The sequence below is a fragment of the Archocentrus centrarchus genome, chromosome 20 (genome assembly GCF_007364275.1).
Source record: "Archocentrus centrarchus isolate MPI-CPG fArcCen1 chromosome 20, fArcCen1, whole genome shotgun sequence".
Taxonomy (NCBI): domain Eukaryota; kingdom Metazoa; phylum Chordata; class Actinopteri; order Cichliformes; family Cichlidae; genus Archocentrus; species Archocentrus centrarchus.
In genome coordinates this window covers 1,394,996-1,420,330 of record NC_044365.1, presented here as the reverse complement: position 1 = coordinate 1,420,330, position 25,335 = coordinate 1,394,996, and the positions used below count along the sequence as shown (strand labels likewise).

Sequence of the window (25,335 nt, the reverse complement as noted above, 5' to 3'; positions counted from 1 at the left end):
ATGAGAAATTTTCCACCGCTGAAAAAAGAAGTCGCTATATGACATCATCACCTAATTTGCATAATTGGTCATTTGCATGTAGTTGCAGTCGAGGTTGTAGGAGAGGAAAAACATCTTTGGAGAGACAAAAAGTAAAGAAAAAAAACACCATAAAAATGTTTAGAACTACAAATAAACTTTATGAAATAACTTAATTACTTTAATGCTTTGCCTAGACCCACATTACATAGATAAATTTTGTTCCGTATTGTTTAATGTTAGAATATCAAATTTAATGAAAACACTGTGAGGTGAGACTGCTAGCTACATTCAACCCTCCTCCTTCATCTTGGACACTGTTGCCAACTTGTGTACGAAAACTCGCTGTCGGCTATCTCAAAGGTTGAGAAAGGCCAAAGCGAGGACCGGGGATGGGAGCGGAGGGAGCGGGTGGGCAGGCTCAGTGTTTAAGTGAAGGTTTGGGGGTTGGAGGGTGGAGACAAAGTGAGGTCCAGTTGTTTTTCCGGGTTTGTTCTGGCTGTCTACACTAACCTTGTGAGAACTGCCTCCCAGGCTAATGCAAGTGACAGCTCTCACGAGGCTAGTGACAGAAGTCAGTTTGGAGCAGCAGGAATACTTTTTCAAAATTATTATAATAAAATACGGGAAATTTACGGGAAAATAATAATACGGGAGGACGGCGGGACAGAGGGGTAAATTACGGGAGTTTCCCGGCCAAAACGGGAGACCTGACAGGTATGCACTTGCTAATTTCAGTGATAAAACAGTTCTGATAGTGAACCAGTGAAAGGCAACCTTATCATGGAGCAGCACCGGGCAATCAACCACTGGCTAGAATCCTGAACATGCAACCTGAAGGTTTCAATAACCTGGGAAAACCCTGATGTATATGTGAAGAACTAAAGTACTAATCTACACTGATTAATGACTCACCGAGCCTTTCTGCAGTTCCTCACAGCTGGAATCAGTCTTGGTCGTCCCCACGATGGTGCTTTGTACTTCTGCAGGTCCAACTCATCCAGAACCTCCTCTGACATCTGCAGCATGTAGGCCAGAGCTGAACACTGGATCATAGAGAGTTCCTTCTTTGATTTGTTCTCTGACTTCAGAAACTTCTGGATCTCCTGATGTACTGAGAGGTCGTTCATCTCCATCAGACAGTGGAAGATGTTGATGATTCTGTCAGGAGAGAATTTAAACTTCTTATTATTCTTCAGGCTCTTAATAATTCTCTGGATGGTTTCTGGACTGTTCTCTGTCTGACCCAGCAGACCTCCTAAGTGTCTCTGGTTGGACTCCAGAGAGAGGCCATGAAGGAAGCGAACAAACAGGTCCAGGTGACCATTTTTACTCTGGAGGGATTTCTGCATGACTCTCTGCAAGAAATCATCCAGAGATGACTCTTTGTATTTTCCCCCCAGGACGTCCTTCAGCACCTCCATCTTCCTGCTGGTGAAACAGTGGAACATGTAGACTGCAGCCAGAAACTCCTGAATGCTCAGATGAACAAAGCTGTAGACTGGTTTCTGGAAGATCACACACTCTCTTTTGAAGATCTCTGTACAAACTCCTGAGTACACTGAGGCCTCTGTCACATCCAGACCACACTGCTCCAGGTCTTCTTGGTAGAACATGATGTTTCCTTTCTCCAGATGTTCAAACGCCAGCCTCCCCAGCTTCAGAAGAACTTCCCTGTCAGCCTCCATCAGCTCCTGTGGACTCGTCTCATGTCCCTCATGGTACTTGTTCTTCTTCCTCTTTGTCTGAACCAGCAGGAAGTGTGAGTACATGTCAGTCAGGGTCTTGGGCAGCTCTCCTCTCTGCTCTGTGGTCAACATGTGCTCCAGAACTGTAGCAGTGATCCAGCAGAAGACTGGGATTCTGCACATGATGTGGAGGCTCCTGGATGTCTTCATGTGGGAGATGATTCTGCTGGACAGCTCTTCATCACTGAATCTCCTCCTGAAGTACTCCTCCTTCTGGGCGTCAGTGAAGCCTCGTACTTCTGTCAGCCTGTCCACACATCTAGGAGGGATCTGATTGGCTGCTGCAGGTCGAGAAGTTATCCAGACGAGAGCCGAGGGAAGCAGATTCCCCTCGATGAGGTTTGTCAGCAGCTCGCTGACTGATGACTTCTGTGTGACATCAGACACGAGCTTCCTGTTGGTGAAATCCAATGAAAGTCTGCTTTCATCCAGGCCGTCAAAGATGAACAGAAGCTTCCAGACAGCGAGCTTCTCTGCTGGGACCTTCTGTAATGTTGGATGGAAAACATGGAGCAGCTCCAGAAGACTGTACTGCTGATCTCTGATCAGGTTCAGCTCCCTGAATGAAAGCAGCATCACCACACTGACATGTTGGTTCTCCAAGCCCTCTGCCCAGTCCAGACTGAACTTCTGCACTGAGAAGGTTTTTCCAACGCCAGCGACGCCGTTGGTCAGAACCACTCTGATGGGTCTCTGTTCAGGGAAGGCTTTAAAGATGTCGTGGCACCTGATTGGACTGTCATGGAGGGCGTCCATCTTGGAAGCTGTCTCCAGCTGCCTCACCTCATGTTGGGTATGAGCCTCTTCACTCTGTCCCTCTGTGATGTAGAGCTCAGTGTAGATCCTGTTCAGGAGGGTTCCACTTCCTGTTTGATCACTTCCTTCAGTCACACGTTCACATCTCCTCCTCAGACTGATCTTATGTTCCTCTAAAACCTCCTGCAGACCAGCATCTGCTGAAAGACAGAAAAACACTGAGACTAAAGAGAAAGAAACTCTGAAATGTGTCAACAACACAACAAGAAGTCCAGTTTTCAGAAATGAATCCATCAGCAGACAGATGTTCAGTCTTACTTTGTCCACAGCTGCTCTGACTGGCTGTCTGCAGTCCAGCTCTGGTTCTGGGTCTTTTTCCACACTGGGGACAGGAGGAGTCTCCTGATGAAGCAGACTGGTCCCAGTATGAGGAGATGCACTGTCTGCAGAACCAGTGTCCACAGCTGGTAGAGACCGGATCCTTAAGGACGTCCTGACAGGAAGCACAGCAGGACGGCCGCTCCTCCACACAGACACCGCTCCTCTTCCTCTCTCTGTGAACACATTTCTTTATCACTAAAATCATTTGCTGACTGTTGCTGACAAAGATCCAGATGTGACGACACTGTGCAGAAGCTCTGATGGTCACAGAGAACAGGAAAAGTGGAGCTACTTCCTGTTTGAATCCAGCATTCAGGCTGGAACCAAAGTGATGCTTCCTTTGATCTCAGCAGCACTAATGAACTGCTTTTCCTGTCTGATTAAACACTGAGTGATCTGCCTGATGTTTGCTGTGAATACACACTCAGCACTTCCTGCAGAGACTTCAGAGTAAAAGCCTTCCATCACAGAGAGCTGGGTGTGTCCCAGTTCGATTTTAGGACCTGTTGGGTGTATCCTTCATGGTCTAGACCATGATTCATTGTGGACTGAAGCCTGTTACACTATATGCTCAGCCTTTGACCAGGTGATAAAAAGTGATGTTCAAATGGTGCGCCCTGATACCACGCAGTCTTTTTCTCACTTTGTATTGATTAGGGACAAGCTGTATTGGGTGAGCTGTGACACCCACACGGGGAAAGAACACACCCAACTGTTGGTGTCAAAGAGTCACCGGGAAGTGATCTTTCAGGCGGCTCACTATAACGCACCTGGGATATGACACGTGGAATATGACAAGACTTTGGAAAGAATAGTGAACCAATTTTATTGGCCAGGCATCCGAGGGGATGTGCACTGGTGGTGTGGATCCTGCCCAGATTGTCAACTAGTAAAACAGGTGGCCATTCCAAAAGTGTCTTAGCGCCCACTGCCATTGATGGAGATTCTATTTGAATACACTGGCATGGACATCATTGGGCCATTTCATTGAAGTGCACACAGATTTTGGTTTTTGTTAGTCCTGATGGATTATGCAACCCAATATCCTGAAGCAGTGCCGCTGCACAGAATTTCTGCTGTAGCGCAGACACTGTTACAGGTCATTTCCTGAGTCTGTGTCCCGAAAGAGATACTGACTGAGCAGGGCACAACATTTATGTCTCTCACCTTGAGAGGACTGTGTGAAACATTGGGAGTTAAGTTTATTTGGACCAGCATGTACCACCTCTAGACGGATGGGCTGGTGAATAAGACCTTAAAGTCCATGATTCTTAAGTTCATTCATGAGGATGAGCGAAGTTGGGATCACTGGCTTGACCCTCTCTTGTTTGCAGTGTGCCAGGTGCCCCAGGCCTCCACAGGATTTTCTCCCTTTGAGCTGCTGTTTGGCAGAAACCCAAGAGGGGTGCTGCACCTGTTTAAAGAGAACCTGGAAGAAGGTCTGAGCCCGAGTAAAAACAAGATTCAATTCGTTCTGGACCTGATAGCAAAATTAAACGCACTAGGAAGATTGTCATGTGAGAATTTGCTACAGGCTCAAGAACGTCAATAGTGCCTGTATAACAGAGGGGCTAAGCTTTGACAATTTACACCGGGAGTAGTGTTTGTGTTACTCCTGTCTTCCAGCTCTAAACTGCTCGCCAAGTGGCAAGGGCCGTTTGTGGTTGCACAGCGAGTAGGGGACGTAGACTATGACATTGTGCAGTCAGACAGGTGTGGGGCCACGCAAATTAACCACCTCAACCTCCTAAAAGGATAGAAGGAGGGAGCATCTGTCTCTCAGGTGAGCCTGACCACAGAGGAAGCTGAGCTGTGGCCAGAGGTGCAAAAATCAACCATTGCCTCCTCATTCCATTTTTGAATTCATGACTTGAACACCTGTTCAATCAGTAACATTAATCTGACTCTGAGCTGCAACAAATTGAAGCCATTTCCACGTCTCCTCCATGAGGCTGTGGGACCTGGAGCTTTGATGTTTCAGTGGATCCAGTTTAAAGTGTCAGAGTTCTGATGCACCCATCAGCTTAGAAACAAACTGCAGCACTGAGAGCGTCTCAGACACTAAATCATTCGCTGCAATTCAAATCTTTATTTTACAGCTCTGAGCCAGAAATCACCAGATTAATGATCTCCTGCAGCATTGATGTCCTTTTTACTGTTTCATTTTACTGGTAGGTGGCGCTCATAGGGATCATTCTCTGTGGTAGGAAAATCATGTGACCCATAAAACGCCCCTTTCAAATTGGTTAGATGCTACCAGCCCCGCCCCTTTCATGTGAACACACAGGTTAAACCATGGGTTAACTCAGCAAGCTGATAACCAGCTCCATTTATCCTGATCACCAATGTTAGGATAAGTGAATCCAGATAACACACAGAGCCTGGGTATGTTGAACTCTCGTTGTAGTGCAGGGCCCATTTTTATGCAACGATCCAAAAAACTGCAATCAGTGCTTTTTCCGATAAAAGTAGCCATTAGGAATAAATGATGATGCCAGAGGTAGAACACATTTATATAAATGACCTTTGAACTCTGTGAGTCAGCAGTTGTCTTACTTTGTCAGCTCAGGTTCATGTTTGTAGAACATTGTTGGTGCAGCTTCATTACTGAAGCCTGGAGGTCTGTCTCTGGACTGGTCACTCCTCATAGAGAGACAGCTGGGTGCTGGAGACTGTGACCTCTGACCTCTGCAAACACAAACATATTTGCATTAACGTCACATCAATTACTGATCAATTGTATCATGAAAGCCATATAGACAGGTGATGAACCATCACTCTCAGATACTGAGCACCTGCCTATCATCATGATGCAACAGCTGGGATTGTTCTGGTGGTACCAACATGCCTGCAGCCTCCACAAACCAGTACAAATGCAGCTTATTGATTTGATCAGAGATATTTCTGCACCAAATGTAACATGTAAATTGTATCTGTCAGCCTCATATTCCCAACACTGACAGAACAGCCAACCATCAGCCATTCTAACATCTTTTCCTCCTTTTTACTGCTCTGATAATCTGTGAATGAACTCAGTTTGTTCTCAGCTCTTCTCTCTTATTGGCTGCCAGAACAGAAACAAACAGAAACGATTGTGCATGCTGTCAGATAAGGTTGTTAGAAAAAAGACCAGAACTGAATTTAATCTGAATCAGTGAATCTGTCCATCAAAGCAGAGGAAGACTTAGTGCAGCTTGTTTTCAGCTGGATTTGATTTGTACAAACAGCTCTGAGCAGGAACCTGAAGCTCTTTATTGCTGTCATGTTGCTGCTCTTACTTTGGTTTTGGTGCTTTAGAGGCTGAATCCTTTGTGTGTTACATCTTCATAGTTTTAGTGACTATGTGTTTTCTTGAGCACTGTGGAGCCTGCAGTTCTTTTTATAATTTTGTGTTAGAGTGTAACTTATTCCCTCCATGTCCCACCTTCTTGTGTCCACTCCACCATGTTAACTTCATTTCTTTGTCTGCATTTGCCTGCTTAGTTATGATTCTCCCTTCCTGGGCCCTGTACTATGAAGTGACTTCAACAGACCCAGGGTATTTTTCAGTTATCTGGATTCACTAACATTGGCATTCAGGAAAAGCAGTCACATAAAACTGGTTATGAACTCGCTAAGTTAACCCAGGGTTTCCCATGCACATTCACATGAAAGAAGTGCTGTTGGTAGCAGATCATAAGAATTTCCTTCCACAGAAAATGATCCCTATGAGCGCCACCTACCAGAAAAAAGGTCACTATGAGCATCATCTTCCAATACAATGATTCCGCTGAGCGCAACCTTCCAGTTAATTGGTTCCTATGAGCGCCACCTTCCAATAAAATGATCCCTATGACCACCACCTACCAGTAAATGCAACAATGTTGTAAAAAAGAACATGTGATTAAAAGGCACACATCATCCTTTTCATATGGAAATCGTTCACTTGTGGTCTATATAAAGTAGAACTGCAATGCTTTGGTCTGAATTCCCTGTTATTGCAGCTCCACAGATCCCTCTTTGACCCCCTTTTCTGAGGCGCGTCTTAGAGCAGCTCGTTTTGGTACGGTCTCGTTAAATGTGAATGAGACCGTTCACACCCTGCCCCCCTCCACCTCACAAAGCGTTCCTCTCCACCCTGCTCGGCCATTTTTGTAGTTTGATAGCAGCGATACAATTATCTACCGGCAGAGAAACAAGCACTTGGAAGAGGCTCTGATGCCGGGGGGCGATGTAAGGAATCGTGTGGGTTAATACACCCAACAACCAAACATTCTGACTTGTCTACTTGCAAATTCGGAATAACTGAACTTGGACTACAAAATCTCTGAGAGAGAAAAAATGGCGGATTCACAAAATTGGTAAGCCGCAAGTCCATGTCCTTGTTTAGCAGTTCCACAGCAAATACTGTGATGTAAGAGGAAATAAAAGGTAACAGGGAATAGAGAAAACTGAACAGACTGAAAATTATGATCCAAAAACAATATAAAGATATGTACGCAGCACCGGGACAGAATGCATTTAAATTTGCTGCACTCCTACACACTCAAAGTACACAACAAAATGTGTTTAAGGGCTAAACTCTGTGAGTCAGCAGTTGTCTTACTTTGTCAGCTCAGGTCCATGATTGTAGAACATTGTTGGTGCAGCTTCATTACTGAAGCCTGGAGGTCTGTCTCTGGACTGGTCACTCCTCATAGAGAGACAGCTGGGTGCTGGAGACTGTGACCTCTGACCTCTGCAAACACAAACATGTTTCCATTAATGTCACATCAATTACTGATCAATTGTATCATGAAAGCCATATAGACAGGTGATGAACCATCACCTACCAATAAAATGATGTCTAGGAGCGCAGCCTGCCAGTGAAATGATCCCTATGAGAGCCAGCTACCAATAAAGTGATCCCTATGAGCGCAACATTCCGGTTAATTGGTTCCTATGAGGGCCATCTTCCAATAAAACGATGCCTATGAGCGCCACCTACCAGGAAAATGATCCCTATGAGCGCCACCTACCAATAAAGTGATCCCTATGAGTGCAAACTACCAGTAGTAGTTTGCGCCCATAGAGATCCTACCAGTTAACTGGTTCCTATGAGCACCATCGTCCAATAAAATGATGCCTATGAGCGCCACCTACCAGTAAAATGATCCCTATGAGCGCTGCATACCAGTTAATTGGTTCCTATGAGCGCCATCTTCCAATAAAATGATGCCTATGAGCGCCACCTCCCATTAAAGTGATCCATATGAGTGCAACCTACCAGTCAAAGGATCTCTATGAGCGCCACCTACCAATAAAGCGATCCCTATGAGCGCAACTTACCAGTAATAGGATCCCTATGAGCGCAACCTACCAATAAAATGATGCCTATGAGCGCCACCTACCAGTTAATTGGTTCCTGTGAGTGCCACCTTCCAATCAAACAATGCCTTTGAGCGCCACCTACCAGTTAAATGTTCCCAATGAGCACCACCTACCAGTAAAATGACCCATATGAACACAACCTTTCAATAAAATGATTCCTATTAGCGCAACGTACCAATAAAATGATGCCTATTAGCGCCACCGACCAGTAAAATGATGCCTATTAGCGCCACTGACCAGTAAAGTGATCCCTATGAGCGCCGCCTACCAGTTAATTGGTTTCTACGAACGCCACCTCCCATTAAAGTGATCCATATGAGTGCAACCTACCAGTAATAGGATGTGTATGAGCGCAACCTACCAGTAACAGGGTCTCTATGAGCGCCACCTACCAATAAAGTGATCCCTATGAGCGCAACCTACCAGTAATAGGATCTCTATGAGCGCAATCTACCAGTAATAGGATCTCTATGAGCGCAATCTACCAGTAATAGGATCTCTATGAGCGCAATCTACCAATAAAATGATCCCTATGAGCGCCACCTACCAGTTAATTGGTTCCTGTGAGTGCCACCTTCCAATCAAACAATGCCTTTGAGCGCCACCTACCAGTTAAATGACCCATATGAACACAACCTTCCAATAAAATGATTCCTATTAGCGCAACGTACCAATAAAATGATGACTATTAGCGCCACCGACCAGTAAAATGATGCCTATTAGCGCCACCTACCAGTAAAGTGATCCCTATGAGCGCCACATACCAGTTAATTGGTTCCTATGAGCGCCACCTTCCAATAAAATGATCCCTATGAGCACCACCTACCAGGAAAATGATCCCTATGAGCGCCATCGACCAATAAAGTGATCCCAATGAGTGTAAACTACCAGTAATAGGATCTTCATGAGTGCAACCTACCAGTTAATTGTTCCTATGAGTGCAACCTACCAAAAAAATGATGCCTATGAGCACCACCGACCAGAAAAATGATCCCTATGAGCGCAACCTACCAATAAAATGATCCCTTTGAGTGCAACCTACCACAAATAGGATCTCTATGAGCGCAAACTACCAGTTAATTGGTTCCTATGAGCACCATCTTCCAATAAAATGATGCCTTTGAGCGCCACCTACCAGTTAAATGTTCCCAATGAGCACCACCTACCAGTAAAATGACCCATATGAACACAACCTTCCAGTAAAATGATCCCTATTAGCGCCACCGACCAGTAAAATGATCCCTATTAGCGCCACCGACCAGTAAAGTGATCCCTATGAGCGCCACCTTCCAGTTAATTGGTTCCTATGAGCGCCACCTTGAATACAATGATCCCTATGAGCACCACCTATCAGTAAATGCAACAATGTTGTAAAAAAGAACATGTGATTAAAGGGCACACATCATGCTTTTAAATCCTTCCTTTTCATATGGAAATCGTTCACTTGTGGTCTATATAAAGTAGAACTGCAATGCTTTGGTCTGAATTCCCTGTTATTGCAGCTCCACAGATCCCTCTTTGACCCCCTTTTCTGAGGCGCATCTTAGAGCAGCTCGTTTTGGTGCGGTCTCGTTAAATGTGAATGAGACCGTTCACACCCTGCCCCCCTCCACCTCACAAAGCGTTCCTCTCCACCCCGCTCGGCCATTTTTGTAGTTTGATAGCAGCGATACAATTATCTACCGGCAGAGAAACAAGCACTTGGAAGAGTCTCTGATGCCGGGGGGCGATGTAAGGAATCGTGTGGGTTAATACACCCAACAACCAAACATTCTGACTTGTCTACTTGCAAATTTGGAATAACTGAACTTGGACTACAAAATCTCTGAGAGAGAAAAAATGTCGGATTCACAAAATCGGTAAGCCGCAAGTCCATGTCCTTGTTTAGCAGTTCCACAGCAAATACTGTGATGTAAGAGGAAAGAAAAGGTAACAGGGAATAGAGAAAACTGAACAGACTGAAATTTATGACCCAAAAAACAATATAAAGATATGTACGCAGCACCGGGACAGAATGCATTTAAATTTGCTGCACTCCTACACACTCAAAGTACACAACAAAATGTGTTTAAGGGCTAAACTCTGTGAGTCAGCAGTTGTCTTACTTTGTCAGCTCAGGTCCATGATTGTAGAACATTGTTGGTGCAGCTTCATTACTGAAGCCTGGAGGTCTGTCTCTGGACTGGTCACTCCTCATAGAGAGACAGCTGGGTGCTGGAGACTGTGACCTCTGACCTCTGCAAACACAAACATGTTTCCATTAATGTCACATCAATTACTGATCAATTGTATCATGAAAGCCATATAGACAGGTGATGAACCATCACCTACCAATAAAATGATGTCTAGGAGCGCAGCCTGCCAGTGAAATGATCCCTATGAGAGCCAGCTACCAATAAAGTGATCCCTATGAGCGCCACATACCAGTTAATTGGTTCCTATGAGGGTCATCTTCCAATAAAACGATGCCTATGAGCGCCACCTACCAGGAAAATGATCCCTATGAGCGCCACCTACCAATAAAGTGATCCCTATGAGTGCAAACTACCAGTAATAGTTTGCGCCCATAGAGATCCTACCAGTTAACTGGTTCCTATGAGCGCCATCTTCCAATAAAATGATGCCTATGAGCGCCACCGACCAGTAAAATGATCCATATGAGTGCAAACTACCAGTAACAGGGTCTCTATGAATGCCACCTACCAATAAAGTGATCCCTATGAGCGCAACCTACCAGTAATAGGATGTCTATGAGCGCCATCCTCCAATAAAATGATGCCTATGAGCGCCACCTCCCATTAAAGTGATCCATATGAGTGCAACCTACCAGTCAAAGGATCTCTATGAGCGCCACCTACCAATAAAGTGATCCCTATGAGCGCAACCTACCAGTAATAGGATGTCTATGAGCGCAACCTACCAGTAAAATGATGTCTATGAGCGCAAACTACCAGTTAATTGGTTCCTATGAGCGCCATCTTCCAATAAAATGATGCCTATGAGTGCCACCGACCAGTAAAATGATCCCTATGAGCGCTGCATACCAGTTAATTGGTTCCTATGAGCGCCATCTTCCAATAAAATGATGCCTATGAGCGCCACCTCCCATTAAAGTGATCCATATGAGTGCAACCTACCAGTAACAGGGTCTCTATGAGCGCCACCTACCAATAAAGTGATCCCTATGAGCGCAACCTACCAGTAATAGGATGTCTATGGGCACCATCTTCCAATAAAATGATGCCTATGAGCGCCACCTCCCATTAAAGTGATCCATATGAGTGCAACCTACCAGTCAAAGGATCTCTATGAGCGCCACCTACCAATAAAGTGATCCCTATGAGCGCAACCTACCAGTAATAGGATGTCTATGAGCGCAACCTACCAGTAAAATGATGCCTATGAGCGCAACCTACCAGTAAAATGATGCCTATGAGCACAAACTACCAGTTAATTGGTTCCTATGAGTGACACCTTCCAATCAAACAATGCCTTTGAGCACAACCTACCAGGAAAATGATCCCTATGAGCGCCATCGACCAATAAAGTGATCCCAATGAGTGCAAACTACCAGTAATAGGATCTTCATGAGTGCAACCTACCAGTTAATTGTTCCTATGAGTGCAACCTACCAAAAAAATGATGCCTATGAGCGCAACCTACCAATAAAGTGATCCGTTTGAGTGCAACCTACCAGTAATAGGATCTCTATGAGCGCAAACTACCAGTTAATTGGTTCCTATGAGCACCATCTTCCAATAAAATGATGCCTATGAGCGCCACCTACCAGTTAATTGGTTCCTGTGAGTGCCACCTTCCAATCAAACAATGCCTTTGAGCGCCACCTACCAGTTAATTGTTCCCAATGAGCACCACCTACCAGTTAAATGACCCCTATTAACACAACCTTCCAATAAAATGATTCCTATTAGCGTAACGTTCCAATAAAATGATGCCTATTAGCGCCACCGACCAGTAAAATGATCCCTATGAGCGCCACCTACCAGTAAAGTGATCCCTGTGAGCGCCACCTACCAGTTAATTGGTTCTTTTGAAAGCCACCTTCCAATACAATGATCCCTATGAGCACCACCTACCAGTAAAGTGATCCCTATGAGCGCCACCTTCCAGTTAATTGGTTCCTATGAGCGCCACCTTGAATACAATGATCCCTATGAGCACCACCTATCAGTAAATGCAACAATGTTGTAAAAAAGAACATGTGATTAAAGGGCACACATCATGCTTTTAAATCCTTCCTTTTCATATGGAAATCGTTCACTTGTGGTCTATATAAAGTAGAACTGCAATGCTTTGGTCTGAATTCCCTGTTATTGCAGCTCCACAGATCCCTCTTTGACCCCTTTTCTGAGGCGCGTCTTAGAGCAGCTCGTTTTGGTACGGTCTCGTTAAATGTGAATGAGAACGTTCACACCCTGCCCCCCTCCACCTCACAAAGCGTTCCTCTCCACCCCGCTCGGCCATTTTTGTAGTTTGATAGCAGCGATACAATTATCTACCGGCAGAGAAACAAGCACTTGGAAGAGGCTCTGATGCCGGGGGGCGATGTAAGGAATCGTGTGGGTTAATACACCCAACAACCAAACATTCTGACTTGTCAGAACAAAATGTGTTTAAGGGCTAAAAAAGTGGATTTTGCATGATATGTCTCCTTTAAAGTCAAAGGTATGGGAGCATTTGAGAGAAACCAAAAATAAAATTGAATGCAGACTGTGCAAACAAGAGCTTTCTTCCATGGCAGCATCACTGCAATGCTGAGCGTTTAAGACATACACATGACACAGACACAAACGCCCACTCAATCACAACTCAACAAAATTGTTGGTGTGCGTAACATGCTTTGTTAGTTTTGTTTTTCACACACAAATTTATTTTTGCAAGTATTGATAGTATTTTTTTTATGTTAAAGTGATGATCTATCTGATTAATAGACTTGTGCTCTTTCCCCTTTTTTTTTTTTTTTTTTTTTTTTCTTCTCTCCTTTTTTTTTGCTCCCTTTCTCTCTCCCTTTTTCTTTTCTTTATTTTCCTCTTCTTCAGCCTGTCAGCTCTGGCTGTTACATTGTATGGGAAAAAATAACTCAGATAAATAAAATAAAGGGTTAAAACATCAACAAGAAGAGCCTATTGAGAACCTATAGAGCTCATCTTGAAATAGCAAATATGTTTGGCACAACAACGCATTCAGATCACAGTTCTGCTTGCAAGATCTACCAGACATGACAGGCTTTAAAAAAAAAAAAAAAAAAAAAGACATACACATATATCTGTCTATGTTTAAAACGCCGGCACCCTGGAGCTGTGACGTCACCTCTGGATGGGTACGTTATGGAGAGGTAGTACATCGTATATACACCTGCTAATGTTTGTATAGTTATGTATCTGTTAGATTACCTGTCGAAAAACAAGCTTTCATGGATGATGTTTGTTGAGCGCCACCATTTCAGTTATGTTAGCTCAAGAGTGAAGGACAACAGGAGCAGCTACATTGTCTCCTATTTTTTTTCTTGCATTAATATCAGCGTTCATTCTGAATAGTTAACCTCTTCATCAACTGAGTCTTCTGTAAACTTTTCAGCTGTTTGGGACCAAAAATCTTTTTTGTTTTAATTTAAAGCCTTATTTGAACTTTTGGACAGAGGACATTTTTATTTACTTAACTGCACATTATATTTTCATTTAAGAATAAAAATTGAAATTTATTGTGACGTAATAATGTTAAAAATCCATTTGATTTGTTTCAAACATGTATTTTATTGGTCATTATTTTAATTGTGAGAAGAGACAACAAGGTGGTGTTAACCAGTGGGCAGGCTTGAACAGGTGAGGTAAGACTGAAATAATCGCTGACTAATCGACAAAATAATTGACAGATTAGTTGAATACCAAAATAATCTTTAGTTGCAGCCCTACTGTCAGCAGCAGGTGATGCTCAGAGTTTTAATTCAAATGAGCTGGAAGCCACGATTTCACTGAGTCTGTGATTTCCAGCATGTTCTCAGTGGGATTCAGACTCTGCTGGGAGAACATGTTTATATGTGCAGCTTGTTCAGCTGTACCTAAAAAAAAACACTGAATGAAGCACAACTGTGCGTCCCATTGTCACTGAATGTGTGTGTGTATTCATTTGGTGATTCGGCAAATGTAGAAATGTTCTCCTTGGTTCTAACCTACTGCAGAGTCTCTGCTGGAAACACAGACTCACACCAAGAACAACTGCTTAATCAGTCACATTAATCTGACTCTGAGCTGCAACAAACTGAAGCCATTTCCACGTCTCCTCCATCAGGCTGTGGGACAGGAAGGTTTGATGTTTCAGTGGATCCAGTTTAAAGTGTCAGAGCTCTGATGCAGCCGTCAGCTTAGAAAAATGTCCTTTTTACTACACTGCTGCATTTGACTGGTAGGTGGCGTTCATAGGGATCACTTTACTGGAAGGGATTGCTATTTCTGATTTTACACAATAATGAACATCAGAGCAGACATTAATTGGAATAATAAACATAAGCCAGTAAATGACACTGTCACTTGGTGTTGGCTCTCACTGCGGTATTGTATCACTTCCTGTTCCTGTTTCGGAGCACAGTCGTGTTTTGCTGTCTGTTAGCTGTTAAATCTGTATAGCTCGATCTATCGGGATAACAACATATTTCGGTGTAATCTTCACCTACTTTATCTAGAGCACACTCTTTGCTGAATCACCTGTATTCACATTATTCACTTTATTTGTTTTTAGAAATTCGCTAGCTTAGCGCAGCTAGTAGCTTAGCGCAGCTAGTAGCTTAGCTCTTAGCCGACTCACTACCAGCATGGCTTCTTCTCCTGTCTCTCCTGCACTTTCCTGCTCTGGGTGTCACATGTTTAGTTACTCCTCGGCCTCCTTTAGCAGTAACAGTACTTGTAATAAATGTAGTCTGTTTGTAGCTCTGGAGGCCAGGCTTTCTGAACTGGAGACTCGGCTCCGCACCCTGGAAAATCCTGCATCTAGCCAGGCCCCTGTAGCGGGTGTGGACCACTCACTGTTGCCAACTCCTCAGCAAGGAAAGTAGCTATTGGATGTCCTAAAAGTCGCTAGAAGTCGCTATATGATGTCATGACCTAATTTGCATAATTAGTTATTTGAATGTAGTTGCAATCAAGGCTGTAGGAGAGAGGAATAACATCTTTGGAGAGATAAAAAGTGAAGAAAAACACCCTAAATATGTTTAGAACTACTAGGGCTGGGGAAAATGGACCAAAGTAATATCTTGATATTTTTTTTTTCCTGAATGGTGATATACAAAATATATCTTGATATTTTTTTCTCCCAAAGGTATAAACAAAAAGGCACCCCTGGGTCAAAGCTACATGTCCCAAATGTCACACTGACACTTTTATTAACATTCAGCTGTAGATGTACAGGAGAAATTGCTCAAAAATAAACCACTGGCTTATTTAAATAATAATGCTCTTCAAATAAATTAATGCTTTTTTTCCTCCATAACAAAAGACTCGCAGCTGTGCTATTAAAATGTAAACATAAAAGATCCAGAGCAAAAACAGCAAAAGGCTGACTGATTCTTTAAAAAGCCAGTCTGCAGTGAAGCAGACTTCACCAAAGTGCTTCCTCCTGTGTAAGATAACAAACATGTAACCAGACCAAATGAACAAACTTCCATCCTTCAGTCAGCAGGATTTGTAAATCCATAGACATATATGCTTCTTTTTGAACGTCAAGTTGCTTATTTGGGATTGACTTTGTTTCCGAGTGAAACTCCTCCATTATCTCCCAGTGCCCCATAATAAAGCAAAAGATGAGTGGTAGGTAGTTTGTCCCTTCCAAGCCCCCGTTTCCTGTTTATCGCTCCTGCCCAAGTTGACCGGGCGCCAGGGCTGGACTGGGACACAAAATCAGCCCTGGCATTTTTGGCTTAGACCGGCCCGCAACTATGCCTTAGAAGCACTTGACACTGTCTTACTCTTATTCAGTGTGGGAATACTTTTTTTTAAAAACTTACTTTAGTAATGCTTAAATTGCAAAGCTTTGACGTATCATTTAGCTTTTTTAAAATCTGTTATTTCACCTGCTTGAGGGCTTTTTAAAACATGTTTAACCAGCACAGAGGCTACAAATTCAAACTACTGTGCAGCCTTTCAGCACACCTTTAACCTAAATATCTAAAATGTTATGATGCAGCTTAAAATGGACACTTGCTGCTCATCCAACACTTCTCAGCCTTGACCGTTTGCTATTTTATCAGATTAAGGTGCCATGGCTGCCAGATTTGGGTAAGTATGCAAATGTAAATAAATATTGATATTAATCAATCGCCATTGCTCATCACACTGCTCCTGTCTTCACCTACAGCAGAGCCGACCCAAGCCTTGAAGGGGACCTAAGCAAGATTTGATTTCGGGCCCCCTTAATACCATTTCATTGTCCCCCGAACTTAATCGTTATTAATCCTGGAGGGTTAAAGTTGATTAATTTTTTTTAGGATGTATTACAGTTTCAGCCTTTTCAATTCAGTTTTCAATTCAATTACATTTTATTTATACAGTGCCAACTCACAACAAACAGCCGCCTCAAGGCACTTTATACTGTAAAGTAAAAACCCTACAATAATTACAGAGAAAACCCACCAGTCATCCTAATCTTAAACATAGAGAGGGTGTCTGTCTCCTGAATCCAAACTAGGAGCTGGTTCCACAGAAGAGGCGCCTGAAAGCTGAAGGCTCTGCCTCCCATTCTACTCTTAAGTATCCTAGGAACCACAAGTAAGCCAGCAGTCTGAGAGTGAAGTGCTCTGTTCAAGTGACACGGTACTATGAACCAATGAAAAGAAACCAATAAGGGAGAAATCTGCTCTCTCTTTCTAGACCCTGTCAGTACTCTAGCTGCAGCATTTTGGATCAGCTGAAGGCTTTTCAGGGAGCTTTTAGGACAGCCTGATAATAATGAATTACAATAGTCCAGCCTAGAAGTAATAAATGCATGAATTAGCTTTTCAGCATCAGTCTGAGACAGATTAGATATTATTAGAGTGTAACCTACTCATTAAATTAGTGTTGTTACAAGTGTACAAATCTGGACAGTTAGAATAGTCTCTTCTTTCTTTTAGGAAATTGGCATTTGTAAAAAATTAAAACAAACCAAAAAAGTTTCATGACAAATGTGGGCGAGCTTGGGGGCCCCCTGGTGGTCAGGGGGCCCTATGCAGCTGCATATGTCGCCTATGCCTTGGGGCTACAGCTGCAGCATTACTGTTACAGATGTGGAGGCTACAGCAGCGAACATGGCTGTGATCTTTTCACATTTTGTAGCATCTACAGCGACACTTAAATTTCTTCCGCGCCTCCTTTCTGCCACTTCAGTTTCTCCATATTGCCTCTCCTTTAACACACGCGGTCAACACTGAAACTACTAGCGGGAGTAGTTTCAGTGTTCTGCACCACGCAGAGAAAGGGTGGGGCCGCTTTCATCCTATATCCTGATTGGTTCCATCCACTGTCTATATTGAAGATGGGCAATGGACCGCCCCCTCTAAATTGTGGGCCGGTCTCTTAGGAAAAAAAAAAGGGAAAAAAAAAGTCCAACAGCATCGGCCCCTGAGGACTGTCGGCCCACCGGGCAAATGCCCGGTATGTCCGATTGCCAGTCCAGCCCTGCCGGGCGCACACCCAAACAAACACTCATAACAGGCCAGAGTGAGAAGGCAGCAAGAATGAGCTCCAGTAAGCGAGGAAAATATAGAGAAAAATATAATAAAGAGAGGGAGAAAGAGAGCACACTTAAAGAATGGATCCGAGCTCAGATGGGAGACAGAGGCGCTAAAATTGGGTATGCACTATATGCAATGCATAGGGGCGCCTCACAAGAGGGGGGCGCCAATGATGCAGCAAAATTATTGCATTTTCTGTATTTAACAGCTGTGCATATGATATGATCAATAACAGAGACACGGCGCTGATTAGGCGCCCCTGTGCTCCTTCACCTCCCCTTCTCCTGTTGCCCCCCCTTAGACACACAAACTTTTTTTTTTGTTTGTGATTGATAGAAAATAAAAGCCTGTAATAGAAATCTTGTATTTTATAAGTCAATGAATAGGTGAGATCAGCAGGCATGAACACAGTCAACCTTGAGAGGATGTGTGTGTGTGTGTGTGTGTGTGTGTGTGTGTGTGTGTGTGTGTGTGTGTGTTATGGGGGGCTAAAATTGTGTGCGCAAACACCTCAGAAAGTAGCTGCAGTACCGATGAGAGACGTATCAAAGGCTTTCTGCAGATTTTGCAAGTGTGAAATATGTTCTCACCATGCTGATTTAATGCAACATGCTAATACCGAGAAGCACGCAAAAAGACTGTGCATCCTTCTCTTCTATTAGGCTAAGAAACATGGGTTTCACTGCTCCAAAACATAATCATACAAAACAAAGAAATGAGCTAAACTGCATTGGAGCTATACTGTTTACAAGCGGCCTCAGTTTTACACAATGTTGTGGGTTGCCAGTTGGGCTTATTTTGGGCTTGTTTTCATAGAGCTGGTGTTAGGATTTATTTTTATCACCCAATGCTGACATTTAAAGTTATTATTCCTACTTCTGTTTATTTGCAACTAAACTGCTTTCTACACTGTAATAAATGCATATTGCGTGTCTAAATATAGCAGGAAGATTTGAGGCCTGTTTGAGTTGCTCTTATTTGTGTTCAGGGCCCCAGAGGCTCTGCTATCCCCCCTCCCTAACAGTCTGCTGTGACCAAGTAGGCCCTCTCAGACCATCCTCAAAGCATACTCATCTTCTGCCCTAGCCCCGTGATGAACCTGTTGCTCATTCAAATTCATGCTTAGGGGTCTCAGCTCATAAAACTGCCCCTTTTGGGTTCGTGTACAGGACACCAGTCATCCTGTTTGCCCATTTTTTGATTTATACTGGTTATAGGGATAAATCTGTCCAGTGGACATAGCCGTAGGCTAACTTGCTTATGTAGCACAGCCAAAAACTTTGGAAATGCAAATCAAGAAAGTGTAAATCTGTCCATGTCCGGGGGCAAAATGGGCCTCACTTTCTCCCTCATATCTGGTCAGCGTAAGTGTGGGCAGTTGTAAATCCTTCTCCAAGAGTGCCTTAGGATGGCCTCAAGGCGGTTGTGGCTGACAATTACTATGATGAATTTTTCTTACTGTCTTGTTGATGTATTGAAGATGCTCCGGGATGTTTGTGCCCTTTCAAATAATGACAGTAGAATTAATGGCAGTTTCTAATGAAAGTTTGTAAATCGCTGACTGTGCACAAAACCTTAGACAAAGAACGGCAGACAGTATATAAGTGGATGGGTAGCAGTAGTTGGCGCAGTGTACATGTGGTGTGGGTGCTGTTGCTGTCCGTTCTTCTCTTGCTAACTGCTAAGGCACAACCTCCCGGGAGGGCTTCTTGCTTTTACCTTTTTGCTTTTTGTCCTTTGTTTTTTGTGCTTGTATATTTCTAAGTACTAGTAACTTTTTGCAACATTTGGGCATTTGGATCATTTGGACAGTTTGATTTTATTTGGACTCATACTTAATCCCTGCACGGGCTCTCCTCGGTCGGAGGGAGTGACGAGGAAGCTGGGGCATGGTCAACAGGTTCTTTCTTCTTTCCTGTTACTCTGTGTGTGTAACTCAGTCTTCACTATGCTACTGTCTGTGTCTTTTTAACTATTTGTGTGCTACTAAGATGTCTAATAAACAGCCTGTATCAGAACCTGCTCAACCCTGTGATTTGTTGGTAACTGTGGTTTTAATTGGGTTTTAATTTGCGCTCAAAAAGGAACATGGAGACCCCTAAAATGTATCCTACACTGGTTGCTTGTTTCTATCGCGACATCTGGCAACACTGACCAAAGTTTCTGAATGGACGCAGTATGAAGGCTGCATGTACACAAAACACGGCGATAGCGGAGGATTTCAGGTTAACAAAAAACTCTCCAAAAGTTGCCGACGTCACCGGGAAAACTCGCTAAATTTGTTGCTAGTCGCTTTTTGAAAAAAACTCGCTAGGGGGGTCTGAAAATCTGCTAAATCTAGCGACGAAGTCGCCAAGTTGGCAACACTGGTGCGGACCATGGTAGCTTAGCCGCCGTTAGCTCCCCCCCAGCAGATCCCGAGCAGCAGGGAAAACAGGCCGGCTGGGTGACGGTGAGGAGGAAGCGTAGTCCTAAGCAGAAGCCCCGGGTACACCACCAACCTGTTCACGTCTCTAACCGTTTTTCTCCACTCGGCGACACACCCGCCGAGGAACAAACTCTGGTTACTGGCGACTCTGTTTTGAGAAACGTGAAGCTAGAGACACCGGCGACCATAGTCAAATGTCTTCCAGGGGCCAGAGCAGGCGACATTCATGGAAATTTGAAACTGCTGGCTAAGGCTAATCGTAGATTTGGTAAGATCGTTATTCATGTCGGCAGTAATGACACCCGGTTACGCCAATCGGAGGTCACTAAAATTAATATTGACTCGGTGTGTAACTTTGCAAAAACGATGTCGGACTCTGTAGTTTTCTCTGGGCCCCTCCCCAATCAGACCAGGAGCGACATGTTTAGCCGCATGTTCTCCTTGAATCGCTGGCTGTCTGAGTGGTGTCCAAAAAACGACGTGGGCTTCATAGATAATTGGCAAAGTTTCTGGGGAAAACCTGGTCTTGTTAGGAGAGACGGCATCCATCCCACTTTGGATGGAGCAGCTCTCATTTCTAGAAATCTGGCCAAATTTATTAACCCTCCTAAAAACTGACTACCCAGGGTTGAGACCAGGAAGCAGAGTTGCAGTCTTACACGCCTCTCTGCAGCTTCTCTCCTCCAGCCATCCCCCCAAAACCCCATCCCCATAGAGTCGGTGCTGCTCCCAGACCACCAAAAAACAAAGCTAAAATCAGCAAAAAGCTATTTAAGCATAAAAATTCAAAAACAATAAATAATACAGCTTCATCAACTGCACCAAAAAATAAAACAATTAAATGTGGATTATTAAACATTAGGTCTCTCTCTTCCAAGTCCCTATTAGTAAATGATTTAATAATTGATCAACGTATTGATTTATTCTGCCTTACAGAAACCTGGTTACAGCAGGATGAATATGTTAGTTTAAATGAATCAACACCCCCGAGTCACAGTAACTGTCAGAATGCTCGAAGCACAGGTCGAGGAGGAGGATTAGCTGCAATCTTCAATTCCAGCTTATTAATTAATCACAGACGCAGACAAAGTTTTCATTCTTTTGAAAGCCTGACTCTTAGTCTTGTCCATCCTAATTGGGAAAATCAAAAACCTGTTTTATTTGTTATTATCTATCGTCCACCTGGTCCCTACTCAGAGTTTCTGTCTGATTTCTCAGACTTTTTATCTGATTTAGTGCTCAGTTCAGATAAAATCATTATAGTGGGTGATTTCAACATCCATGTAGATGCTGAGAATGACAGCCTCAACACTGCATTTAATCTATTGTTAGATTCAATTGGCTTCTCTCAAAATGTAAAGGAGCCCACCCACCACTTTAATCATACTCTGGATCTTGTCCTAACATATGTCATAGAAACTGAAGACTTAACAGTATTCCCTGAAAGCCCCCTCCTGTCTGATCATTTCTTAGTAACATTTACATTTACTTTAATGGATTACACAGCAGTAGGGAATAAGTTTTATTACAGTAGAAGTCTTTCTGAAAGTGCTGTAACTAAGTTTAAGGATCTAATTCCTTCATTGTTATGCTCTTCAGTGCCAACACAGTGCAGAGCAGCTACCTAAACTCTGCTCCCAGTGAGGTCGATTATCTCGTCGATAGTTTTACATCCTCACTGCGTACGACTTTGGATACTGTGGCTCCTCTGAAAAGGAAAGCTTCAAATCAGAAGTGCCTGACTCCGTGGTATAATTCACAAACGCACAGCTTAAAGCAGATAACCCGAAAGCTGGAGAGGGAATGGCGTCTCACTAAATTAGAAGATGCTCATTTAGCCTGGAAAAAGAGTTTGTTGCTCTATAAAAAAGCCCTCCGTAAAGCTAGGACATCTTACTATTCATCATTAATTGAAGAAAATAAGAACAACCCCAGGTTTGTTTTCAGCACTGTAGCCAGGCTGACAAAGAGTCAGAGCTCTGTAGAGCCGAGTATTCCTTTCACTTTAACTAGTAGTGACTTCATGGATTTCTTTACAAATAAAATTTTAGACATTAGAGAAAAAATTATTCATAACCATCTCAAAGATTATTCTTCATGTTCGGCTGCTTTCAGCACTGCTGGTATTTGTTTAGACTCTTTGGCTCCAGTTGATCTTTCAGAGTTAACTTCAATAGTTACTTCCTCCATACCAGCAACATGTTTATCAGATCCCATTCCTACTAGACTGTTCAAAGAAGTCTTTCCAATTATTGATGCTTCAATCTTAAAAATGATCAATCAGTCTTTATTAGTTGGCTATGTACCACAGGCCTTCAAGGTGGCTGTAATTAAACCTCTACTTAAAAAGCCATCACTGACCCAGCTGTCTTAGCTAATTATAGGCCAATCTCCAACCTTCCTTTTCTCTCAAAGATTCTTGAAAGAGTAGTTGTAAAACAGCTAACTGATCATCTGCAGAGGAACGGTTTATTTGAAGAGTTTCAGTCAGGTTTCAGAATTCATCACAGTACAGAAACAGCATTAGTGAAGGTTACCAATGATCTTCTTACAGCCTCTGACAGTGGACTCATCTCTGTTCTTGTCCTGTTGGACCTCAGTGCAGCTTTTGATACTGTTGACCATAACATTTTATTACAGAGATTAGAGCATACTATAGGTATTAAAGGTACTGCACTGCAGTGGTTTGAATCATATTTATCTAATAGACTCCAATTTGTTCATGTAAATGGGGAGTCTTCTTCACACACTAAGGTTAATTATGGAGTTCCACAGGGTTCTGTGCTAGGACCAATTTTATTTACATTATACATGCTTCCCTTAGGCAGTATTATTAGAAAGCACTGCATCAATTTTCATTGTTATGCAGATGATACTCAGCTTTACCTATCAATGAAACCAGATGACACACATCAATTAGTTAAACTGCAGGAATGTCTTAAAGACATTAAGGCCTGGATGACCTCTAATTTCCTGCTTCTAAATTCAGATCAAACTGAAGTTCTTCTTCTCGGCCCCACAAATCTTAGAAACATGGTGTCAAACCAGATACTTACTCTGGATGGTATTACTTTGGCCTCCAGTAACACTGTGAGAAATCTTGGAGTCATTTTTGACCAGGATATGTCCTTCAATGCACATATTAAACAAATATGTAGGACCGCTTTTTTGCATTTGCGCAATATTTCTAAAATTAGAAACATCCTTTCTCAGAGTGATGCTGAAAAGCTCATTCATGCATTTATTACTTCTAGGCTGGACTATTGTAATTCATTATTATCAGGCTGTCCTAAAAGCTCCCTGAAAAGCCTTCAGCTGATCCAAAATGCTGCAGCTAGAGTACTGACAGGGACTAGAAAGAGAGAGCAGATTTCTCCCATACTGGCTTCTCTTCATTGGCTCCCTGTTAAATCTAGAATAGAATTTAAAATTCTTCTCCTCACATACAAGGTCTTGAATAATCAGGCACCATCTTATCTCAAAGACCTCATAGTCCCATATCACCCCAACAGAGCACTTCACTCAGACTGCTGGCTTACTTGTGGTTCCTAGGATACTTAAGAGTAGAATGGGAGGCAGAGCCTTCAGCTTTCAGGCCCCTCTTCTGTGGAACCAGCTTCCAGCTTGGATTCAGGAGACAGACACCCTCTCTATTTTTAAGATTAGGCTTAAAACTTTCCTTTATGATCAAGCTTATAGTTAGTGCTGGATCAGGTGACCCTGAACCATCCCTTAGTTATGCTGCTATAGGCCTAGGCTGCTGGGGGGTTCCCATAATGCACTGTTTCTTTTCATTCACCTTATTTACTCTGTTTATACTCCACTCTGTATTTAATCATTAGTTATTATTAATCTCTGTCTCCCCCCTCTCAGCAGATGACTCCCTGAGCCTGGTTCTGATGGAGGTTTCTTCCTGTTAAAGGGAGTTTTTCCTCCCCACTGTCACCAAGTGCTGCTCATAGGGGGTCGTTTTTACTGTTGGGTTTTCTCTGTATTATTGTAGAGTCTTTACCCACAATACAAAGCACCTTGAGGCGACAGTTTGTTGTGATTTGGCGCTATATAAATAAAATTGAACTGAATTGGAAGCTTCTTTCCAACTGAGCTCGCCGTCTCTATAATGGCTCCACCCCTTTGCGCAGACAGACTGCCCGTAAAACAGCTGACTGCTGTTGTTGTGTTATCAGTGTTTATGTTGAAAAACTGGGGGCTGTGTGAGTGTAATCTGCAGGTCTATATTTAGTCACTAATCAGGGATTAAAATATAAAAAAATATTTTGACGGGTAAGGGGTCCTTCGGGTACCGAACAATCACTAGTGCTAATGGCAGCACTCACTAGCAAACTGCAGTTAAACTGGGAGCTGAAGTAGAGAAAAAAATAACAGCTGAAATTCTCAGCACATCGAGCACAACACACAAACACGGCAGAGAGCGGTGGAGGCGGAAAAACATGTCAGCGATGATCCACTCAGTGTTAAAGGGAATCTGTTGCAACGACAGAGAAATTTCAGAATCTGAAGGATTTTAAACTGCTGATACACACTCCAGTCCAGTAGGTGGCCGTAATGCAGCTCTAAGCTGGTTTGTCTTGCACCATTAAACCCACAAGAAGACGACGACACCCAGCTGGTGCTGGTTTCAATGAACCGGTGAAACGCTTAAGAACGGGCCCGCATTTCCACCGCGTTTCTGTGAACCGCTCCTTTACGTATGAGTGTGGGCGGGTCCTCGTCTGGACACGAAGCCGAAGTGCACAAACGTGGGAGAACACGCTCCCCTTTCTGTGCTGCAAATACGTTTTAGGGTCCAAACCAAACTACTGCAGCATCTGTGTGCAGCACAGAGGGAAACACAGACAGCGATTAGAGCAAGACGACAAGTACGCACTTTGTGTCCTTTTATCTGTGATATGAACTGATACAAAGCAGCAAGT

At 43.3% G+C, this 25,335-nt stretch overlaps 1 protein-coding gene across 2 annotated transcripts in view; it reads right to left on the bottom strand.

Annotated features, from left to right (window-relative positions):
• LOC115799114 (NACHT, LRR and PYD domains-containing protein 14-like) overlaps positions 1–25,335 on the bottom strand; it is a 488,499-nt gene that overhangs the window by 29,523 nt on the left and 433,641 nt on the right. The window contains exons 3-7 of one of the 2 annotated variants that reach the window (XM_030756099.1): positions 10,358–10,489; positions 7,489–7,620; positions 5,460–5,591; positions 2,841–3,076; positions 934–2,722 (exon numbers count right to left, since the gene is read on the bottom strand). The exons of the other annotated variant lie outside the window; for it this stretch is intronic. Coding sequence (XP_030611959.1) covers positions 934–2,722; positions 2,841–3,076; positions 5,460–5,591; positions 7,489–7,620; positions 10,358–10,489 — 2,421 coding nt within the window. The remainder of the gene's footprint in view (positions 1–933; positions 2,723–2,840; positions 3,077–5,459; positions 5,592–7,488; positions 7,621–10,357; positions 10,490–25,335) is intronic. 2 annotated transcript variants of the gene reach the window in all.